This window comes from Hippoglossus stenolepis, chromosome 15 (genome assembly GCF_022539355.2).
Source record: "Hippoglossus stenolepis isolate QCI-W04-F060 chromosome 15, HSTE1.2, whole genome shotgun sequence".
NCBI classification, from domain to species: domain Eukaryota; kingdom Metazoa; phylum Chordata; class Actinopteri; order Pleuronectiformes; family Pleuronectidae; genus Hippoglossus; species Hippoglossus stenolepis.
In genome coordinates, this window is record NC_061497.1 from 12,577,769 (window position 1) to 12,587,580 (window position 9,812).

The 9,812-nt window shown below is 42.1% G+C and overlaps 1 protein-coding gene across 1 annotated transcript; it reads right to left on the minus strand.

Moving 5' to 3' along the window:
* LOC118122294 (multidrug and toxin extrusion protein 1-like) lies at window positions 1-9,277 on the minus strand. The gene is made up of 18 exons (XM_035178940.2): window positions 9,090-9,277; window positions 8,764-8,816; window positions 7,156-7,364; window positions 6,027-6,128; window positions 5,778-5,846; window positions 5,461-5,609; window positions 5,282-5,324; window positions 5,126-5,170; window positions 4,785-4,882; window positions 3,651-3,748; window positions 2,736-2,917; window positions 2,504-2,612; window positions 2,213-2,288; window positions 1,908-1,977; window positions 1,673-1,805; window positions 1,483-1,577; window positions 491-554; window positions 1-396 (listed from the first exon to the last, which is right to left on the minus strand). The coding sequence occupies exons 1-18, from the start codon at window positions 9,275-9,277 to the stop codon at window positions 155-157; spliced, it is 2,025 nt and encodes a 674-aa protein (XP_035034831.2). The 3' UTR covers window positions 1-154.
* Window positions 9,278-9,812: the final 535 nt, after the last annotated feature.

The window sequence follows — 9,812 nt, forward strand, 5'->3', positions numbered from 1 at the left end:
TCATGTGTTACACTCCTGACTGTTGATTCGCTCACTGCATGTGTTCCTATATTTACCCCCTTAAATGCTTTACTGCTAAACACGAACATTCTGTACGTCTCTGTAATCTGAGAGGCAGTATCGCGGCGCTTTGATTGGTGCTGCGTGTATGTGGTCACTCGTCTAATTGGAGCAGTCTGACGAGCATCTCACTGATGCAGACTCCAGCAGCGAGGATGATGAACATGAACAGTACAGTGAGCCCACGTCGCACCACCAGCTGCCTGACTGACAGAGCCGCGTTGTCATGTGAGGTTTGCTGACCTGCATCGAGCGCCTCCAGCCTCCCCTCTACTGGACTCAAAGAACTGGATCCACACGTCTCTATGTGGGTCTGATTCTCACCAAAGTCCTGGGCTGTGAGACAAAGATTTTAAAAATGGTAAAGGCTGTTTGTGGAATAGTTTTCACAAAGAAGTCACCACGTTATCTGTTGGTAGCTTGTGTTTACCATTATTTTCTATCCCAAAGATCTTGTTCCGCTCTGTAATGTGGACTCCTGCTCTTACCAGCGCCTGTTCAGAGACATTTAAAACAACTTCATCAATTTAAATCAGTCATTTAAAAAAACAAATATAAGAATGAGAAACACAAGAATGGGTATTAGACGTGATTACATGGACAACAATGTTCTGATATTAACCAGATTAGTACAGTCTGAATAAGACACCGCCATGTAAACAGCATATTCTATATATATGTATGTGTGTAAACCTACTTGGCAATAAACCCTATGACTTTTCATAGCATTTTGCGATGTCAACATTTGGAAAAATAATGGAAAAATAAAAATGAATTAAAGTGTTGGGAAAATTACAAAGAAAACACCCAAAAAGTACGGTGGCCCTGAAGTGCAAAGCACATCGACAAGTAAAAAAGAAACAGCAGCAAATAAGAAAGCACGACTACGAATAAAAAAACAGAATAACAAATCAGAAAATATATCAGCAAAGAAGTAAACATGAGAAATCACAAAACACAACAGCATAAACATCTAATGGAGAAGGTGGGTACTTATTATGGACAAAGCTCATCGCCGATTGGACGGACGCATGGTCTGTATTTAGGATTGAACAGATTTGCCATTGTGCTTTATTAATTTGTTGTTGTGTTTTGTGATTTACTGTTGTGATTTTCACTTCAGGACCACCGTACAAAAGGTACATTGTGCATTAAACAATTTCAGAGTTGTGTTTTTTAATTTTTCAATGTATGACGTAGAGGACGTGATGATGACATGAGTCATAATCAAACCTGCTCTGTAACACGTAAACAGGAATATGAATGGAATATTCTATGAGCAACACATGTAAACATCATAATCAAAATAATGAATAATAAACAGAATGAGGTCAATAGTCAGAATATTGCAGTCCATGTGAACGTTGTCTATAAATATATCGATATCTGGCTATTCATCGAACCAGATGCAGAGTTACTCACCTCCTCAGTGGCTTTCTTCCAGTTTAGTTTGCATACGAAAACTATAAAGAATGTGGACTGTATCACAACACAGATTAAAAACCCTGACCACAACCCTGCAACACAGACACAAAGAGGAAAGTTTATTAGTTCAAAGGGACAACATACAGTGAGACTGTGACTTACTAAACAATGTGTCAACTTGTCTCACCTACTATCCCCATTTTGACAGGGAACATTAAAGACACTCCGATAGGGAACCCAATGAAGTAGTAACCCACCAGGTTACACAGAGCACCAATCTTTTGCTTCCCTGCTCCCCTGACAATACCTCCTGTCACACACTGTGGAGGCAAAACGAAGAGAAATCTAAAATCTGTGCTGAGAAGTCAGGTTTCCGTTGCTCAGCGGTGGGATAACATGACCTTTACAGCCAAGAGTCTCACCGAAAAGGCCTCAGCAACATGGATGAAACCGTACATCTGCATGACATCAGCCACCCTTTGAATAATGTCTCTAAAAGTAAAATACAGATATGAGAATCAAATACCAACTGAGACAAGTGAGAGCAAAGCGGTTTGAAATGCTCTTAAATGAAATAACTTGCATCTATCATGTGTAAGACGGTGACATAACAAACTCCGAGCTTACTGCGCTGGTTAATATTACACAAGGCTGTTAGTTATTGGTTTTTTAAGCTAAGACTGCGCAAACCTACGAATGTTACACAAGTGTCAGAATTGGCACATACTCCTCTGTAGTGAAAATGTAACCGATCACATCCTTAGACGCAGCAAGACAGGCTCCAATGAAACATGAGGTGATGGCTGGGCATGGGAAACACAGCATGTTATTCAGGAACGGTGGACAACATATGAGAGCACCAGGCAGAATATTTTAAAAATAAAAAAGAAAGAGAAAAGGAACGATTTTTGGTGAATAGGGTAGTAGATCAGAACAAATGAGGAAAACAACATCACTTTACACTTTTGGTTCACTGTGGTGTAAATACAGTTTGTCAAGCTACATATTAGGTTCATACATGCACAGATGACGGAGACCTTGCTGGACAGTTTGGCTTGTTCTGTGTTCCCAGCACCGAGAGCATTTCCAACCCGAACACTGGCAGCAACAGAGAAACCCATTGGAAACTGTGGGACAGGATGGTGTCAATGAAAACACCGGGACAAAACCCACAAATCTTACTTTAGCACGATCCAAAGAAAACAAGAAAAAGGCTTACATTTTTCAGTAGAATAATGTGGAGGAGTTACCATGTAAGCGATGACAGACAGTTCATAAATTATAGACTGAGCCCCTAACTCAACCTCACTGATGACGCCTGCCAGGAACCCTGCAATCTCATAGAGCCACCACTCCAGACAGAGCATCAGCATGCTGGGGATGGCCAGGCGGAGGAAAGACCCCCACTCCTGCAGACAGTCTAGGGACCAACCTGGGAGAGTATAGGAAGGACGAGGGATTCAGTGAAATGTGGTTGTACCCATTAAGAAATGTGATGCTGCCATTTCAGTGGGAGGATTACAAATATTTAATTACCCTAACGCTTTATTTAACAGACCTGAATTGCTTTTTATTTTTGGGGGGAAATCTCTTCGTCAATTGGTCATCATAGATAAAATAGAGATAGTAATAATATCTGTAAGTTCAGTTAAGTCCAATTAATTAGAAAGCTAGGGAGTCTTTTGTTAAATGCAGCTGAACGTCAGGAAATGTGAATTTCATCTACAGGCAAGTGGAAAATTTAAGACGTCAGAAGACTAAAGACTCACATCTATAAATTGCATCTCAGATTTAATACAAAGGTCCTGCAATAAACTCTGCATTCATGAAGATTATAACTACAGTGCATCATACAGATATTTATTTCTGTTAATTTATTGATATAAATGGGGTGGACAAAATAAAAGGAACACCTGTCAGCATTATGCAACACTTTTCAACACTATGAGTGTATGCTTAGTTTTATGGAGCATTTTCATTCAAATGGAGCAGTTATCTCACGGTAATCCCTCTGACTACATTAAATTAAATAAAAGTCATACTGTCTTAGTCTCTACTTTCATCACAATTAGCCTCAATATTTGTTCCAGAACTCTGTCAAGAAGTATTTGTCAAATAAAAAGTCATCCCTACTCGAGTAGAGTAGGTTAATACCCTAAACTTACCGTCCCATGTAGTTTTGTGCAGGCCTCTGGCGCAGATATACACAAACAAGAACACAGCCAGGGAATACTGAGAGATGGCATTGGCAGCTGCTGATCCACTTTAGTGGAGTAAAAAGGATTAAACAAGAAGTAGAACATTAAAATCTGAACTCATATAAATTAATCAGTTCAGTTGACTTTTGAAATTGATAATCAACAGAATGATCTATGCATCCCTACTCTGATTGACTGATTCGTTTCAGATATTAAAGATTAAAATAATAATAACTTTATTTGTGTAGCACTTTTAAGTAACAAAGTGTTTTACAACAGTATGAAAGTCACAGAGTAAAAAATTATAAAAATTACAATACTGATAATAATAGTCATAGATATCATGTGATAAAAGCTTTTCTATAGAGATGTGCCTTAAAGTGATAGTTCACCCAAAAAGGAAAATTCACTCATTATCTACTCACCACTATGCCGATGGAGGGGTGGGGGAAGTGTTTGAGCCCACAAAACCCTTTTGGAGTTTCAGGGGAAAACAGAGTTGCAGCCAAAACCAATACAATTGAAGAAATTAGCGAACTATCGGAAATGCTAACGTCTGCTAGCTTAGCCACTTCTGGTGGACTTTAAGGCTTAAAACACGGTGGAAATTACCTCGTTTTGAGTCGAATTTGAAAGACTTGCAGACACTTTTATGACAACACAGGAGCAGTATGGAGGCATTTTGTTTTTTTTCTGTTATTTTTATACGTTTGAAGATTTGGTCACCAATTACTTCAATTGTATTGGATTCGGCTGCTACGCTGTTTACCCCTGAAACTCCAAAAGGGTTTTGTGGACTCAAACACTTCAGCCACCCCTCCATCGGCATAGTGGTGAGTAGATAATGAGTGAATTTTCATTTCTGGGTGAACTATCCCTTTAAAGAAGTGAGATTAAACAGGTAACCGATTCTGCTAGTCTAATCTCTTCTGGCAGATCATTCCAAAGTGTAAGGGCCCTCATGGCAAAGGCTTAGTCTCTGTTGGTTTTCAGCCTAGATTTTGGAATGGCTAGCAACATGCGTCCTAGCTTGTATAGGGGTATAAAAGGTCTGAAATATAGGGAGTGTAATGATAGGTTCGGTTATGGATCTATACTCACAAGACCCCCAGGTCTAGAAGATTGAGGAAGACGTAGTTGATTACCACATTTAAAACATTGCCCGCGGCTCCACATATCACCTGTGGCCAAATGATGCCCTGTGAACCAGAGCGAGTTGTTTCAAACACAACAGTGCACCTGCTGTTTGTTCCTTTCGCACTGTTTCCAACACACACACACACACACACACCCACACACACACACACACACACACACACACACACACACACACACACACACACACACACACACACACACACGCTCAAAACGATCTATTTACAGACAAACTTCCAGTCAGTACTTGGTTTCACACCGATGGTCTTACACACTTACTAACGCACCTGATTCTGAAGATACCTCCCCTGCAGCTGGTACATGAAGGCAGCCTGCAGAAACCAACATGATGCAATGAATGGGATTGATTAGATTAATAATGCAACACAACAACCATTCACTACAGATACAAAAAAATGAAACATGGAGGAAGCTGAACTCACTGGCAGAGCCGGCATAAAGATCTTCACATACAGCTGTGAGAGTCTTTATGTCAGATAGAAAAAAGGAAAATGATAAATAAGTGCAAATAAAGAACTGAGGAGCTCATGAGCAATAAGTGTATATGTAACATCTGAAGTAGCATCTGTGACGCAGTGATGTGGAAGAGGGAAGCGATCACCTGGCGACCTCTGCGCTCTGCCTGACAGCCAGCAAAATGGGCTGAGTGTTAATGAGCACGGCCCAGCAGGGGAAACAGGCCAAGAGCAGAATCAACACTCCCCGCTGGACTATCACCCCTACACGCTTCAGGTTACCGCTCCCATAGGTCTGCAAGAAACGGGTCAGAGGAACAGGAAAATAAAGCAATACCTGCTCATGTGCAAGGAAACAAAGAGCAACACTGGCCCAGGGAAACAGATGTGAAAGAGCATATTGTGAAAACAGCAGCATCTGGTCGGGTCTGACCTGGTTGTATAAATAAGATGAGTGGAATACCTGAGATATGAGTGTATCACATGCTGACGCCAAACCACAGCCAATGGAAATACCTGAGACATTTATCACCTGTAGTGAGATTAAATATCCATATTATAATAAATATTCATGTAATAAAGACAGAAATTAAAACACACTCAAATAAGTAAATGTCTGAATGAAACAAATGGTGAAATTTAAAAGCAGTGCTTTATGAAAGAGAATGAGCAGTGGTCCTGGCCAATAAAAACAGAAGCAGGACTCTCTCACCGCTATCGCTAAAGCCACGCCGGCCAGCTCCGTTTTCCCCAGGTGACCACAGAACACCATGCTGACGAAGCCGATCAGGAAGCTCATCAACTGTGAAATAAACTGGGAAACACAAACACGCTCCATGTATTTAATAACCGTAAAGCCATGAATGAACTTCAACAAACATGAATGAAACTTTACACGTTTGCACAAGTTGTTATTCATAAAAAATATCCAAAATCATGGTTTCAAAAGGCCTTGAGGTAAGAAAATGTTCTTATTTGCTGTGGCAGCTGACGTGTTCTGCTTTGGTGTTTCTCTGCGGCTCCTTTGTATTTCTTAACATCTTCACTACTTCTCTTTTCTTCTAGTAATTACGGGTGTAGGTTTTTGACAGCCTTATCAAGCAGTTCCCACAAAAGGAAACTTGCACAAACATAGAGGTTTCTGTTGAGGAGACACTTGCAAATACACCTTATTTCTGAGGGATATTGAAAAAAACTAGACACGCAAGTCTATAATTGTGAGATTATGAGAGAAATCTGATATTCAACTGTGATTTGATTAATTTGAACATAATTTAGATTAATTTCTTAAATGTCTAGGTTTTTACAGAACCCTTTCAAATACTAATAGAGTGCGACTAAACAATTTTCTGGTCTGTTACCCAACCTATCGCATTGTGTTTGTCTGGTACAGCCTCAAGGCCTTCATCATGGCAACATATCGTGACCAATAAAGATTTGTATCTATTACTTTTCTAATTCATCCCAGTTTGGAAATATTGATCTGTTAACTGCTGTTAAAATATATGTTGATAATTAGTGGCAAATTGCAAAGAATTACTGGTATTTACACAGAAATTTAAGCCTTTCAAATTAAAAGCAACTCACAATGATTTGCTTTTATTTTGGTACTAAATGGCATACATAGCAAACTACTTGTAATTATTGCTGGTTGTAGAAAAATGCAGTCCTAACATCCTCAAAGAGAAAATATTTTCCATGTTCCCATGTCTAAATTTGATTCACACTCAGTCTTTCTGAATATTGCAGCAGACTGACAACCCCCAGCTTTGAAAATGTGAAGTCTGTTGGAGTAAAATCCCACTCAACTTGTCAACTTTCTTATCCAAACACAATCTTACCACAGGTCCTGCCAGTTTTAAAAACTGAACAATCTCATTCTTGTAGTCCACGGGTATCCAGAGCTTGATCCTTCTCAGGCAGGATCCGCAGCATGAGTCAACCCTGGGAGCAGCAGCAGCCGCAGCGGGAGGTGATTTGTCTTTTTGGGACTGTCCATTTACTCCCTTACATGACTTTTCTGTCGCTAAATCTTCCATTCTGAAATGAGCTTTCGGAGGAAAACAGAGCTCAGTCCTGAAAACTGAGTGATGTTCGTACAGTACAAACCCCACAGACACAGGGCAAAAAGGCTGGGAGTAATCAATAACCAATTACCTGGGTAATAATGAATAACCAAGGCCTGCAGAGCCTGCCCACTGAGCTCTCTGTCTGTGAGGGTGGGCAGATACAGTACGACGGGGCATTGCTATAAGTCAGATCTCTCCACCCCCGACCCACCAATGAGCTGTGCACTGTAAACGCTGCCAAAACAGAGCGGGTCGTTTTTCTCTCGGCTGCCAAAATATAAAAGGATTGAATGTTTTCAGTAGAAGTATAAAAAAATCTACAGTCAATACAAAACTGTATGAGCAGCAGCACTTTCATACTGACATTAACAGGGCATTGATGGGAGGTGGAAGTTATGATGGTGACAATTTATTACTGTGGATGGGAAATGAGTTAAAAGGTGATCTCCATAACTCTTGTAGAAGTCTCTCACTGCTTCAAAGTTACATTTTGCTTCTGGTCTATAAAGCTCCAAATGGCCCGGGCCCCGGAATGTGCCATACGTCTGAAATACTCGGGCAGATCCCCCCGGTCCCAGGACAACCCTCCTCTCCAAACTCCAATAGATCATTTCAAATCGGGCGGCGCAGCATTCATTGCCTGGCTTTTAAAGAGAATGGAAGATGGCAGGCGGTTGGATGGTTTATTGCATGTTACGCCCATATCACACCCAGGATCAATTGAAAGATTGTGAATCTTTGGCACGATGGCATGTTTTTCTGCTGTCAAACAAGCAAATGGATTGATTTGAAAGCATAGTAATTGCACCTCAGGCCATGCACTTAGATCTTTAAAATATTTCTAAAAGTCAAACAGACCCCCACATTGAGGTAAATCACTGTAAAACAACACACACGCTCATATCCACTCCTTCCATCAGTGATGTGCTCCTCTCTGCTGTGGCTATGAGAAGCTCCCATCGAGTGGTGCTGTTTTGCTCCTGTTGAAATACAAACGCTGCTTCATTTAAGTTTGACCAGCTTCCCGATCGTAAACATTTGTTTCTCCTTCAGCTGCCATTAAACACGGCCGTGCAAAACTGCGACACGCCGTAGAACATACTGTCTAACGCTCGGTTGATTTCTGCAGTTTCACCTGTATTGATCGCCTCGGGGTCAGGAGGACAAGAGGAGAACAGGAAGGAGAAAGGGAAATTAATGGAGGCCAACAGGAGAGGACGGGGGTGACACCTAGTGTAGTCTTTCATTCATTTTGCTGGTTCATTGATGCAGCAAGGCCCACCGGGTCCACCCACCCACCAAATTGTATTCTTCTGGCTCCCCCATCCCAAACACACACACACATACACACACACGTACACGTAAATATGTTCCACCAACCAGAGGGGCTGGCGTCCGCCGTGACGTCACACTGCAGTTCTTCTCGGGCTCCACTGGATGACAGTGGCAAGTCACCGCTTACACATGACGAGCCGTCATTCTTAACCGCGACTGCTTCAAGAGTGTGTGTGTACGTGAGTGCATTTGTATACGCGTTTGTGTCAGTGTGCGTGTGCACCTGGGTGGGGTTTGCGCCGGATGGGCAGTGATGGGGTATTGAGGAGGTGGAGAGGGTTTATTGGAGGGGGGTAGGCAGGTTGATGGAGGTGTAGGCGGCGGGGGCGGGCAGTAAAAATCGCAAATGAGAGGAAATTGTTTTGAGTCACAGCAGATTTGGTGGAGTGAGATAAGGGCTGATGACGGTGGTGGTGGTGTGATTAGGATTAGGGTGGGTGGGTGGGGTTAAGGGTTTGGAGAGCGTAGAAGGTGGTGATGATGGTGGCGGGGTGGCGGTGAGGGGGTGAGCATGTGCGTGGAAGAAGGTTTTGGGAGGGGTGAGAGTATTTTCAAGCATAGTGTCACAGTGTGTGTGTGTGTGTTGGGTGTGCGTTTATCTGTGTGTGTGTGTGTAGGTTGTGAATCTCTTTTCCTGACTACGAGAGTGGGGAATTGAAAGAAAGATGAGGAGATGGGTGGTTTAGATAATGGCGGCCGGAGAGAGCAGGCGAGGGCAGAGCGTGTCACACAAAAAGATAGAGTGCGATGGCACAAGGGAACAAGAGTGGATGAGACAAAAGAACTGAACATTTGATAGAGAGGCAAAAAAAGGGGATGAGAGGATGGATGGATTGGAGGGGGCGCTGAAAGAGAGCCAGGGTGATTTTTTGACGTGTTCTCTCCCCTCCTTTGTTGGTTACGTTGTGGGTTGCTTTTGGCGGCGAGCGCTTTAGGGGGTTTTGGAGGGAACAATGACGCATAGGCACACGTCGCATCTGCTCCAGCTGATAATGATGATGTCTAAAAACGATAACAACAATAAGCAGCTTCTTGTGGAACCCTAAAAACCGCTGGCACGTGACGCGCACGTCAGAGATTATCACACATGACAC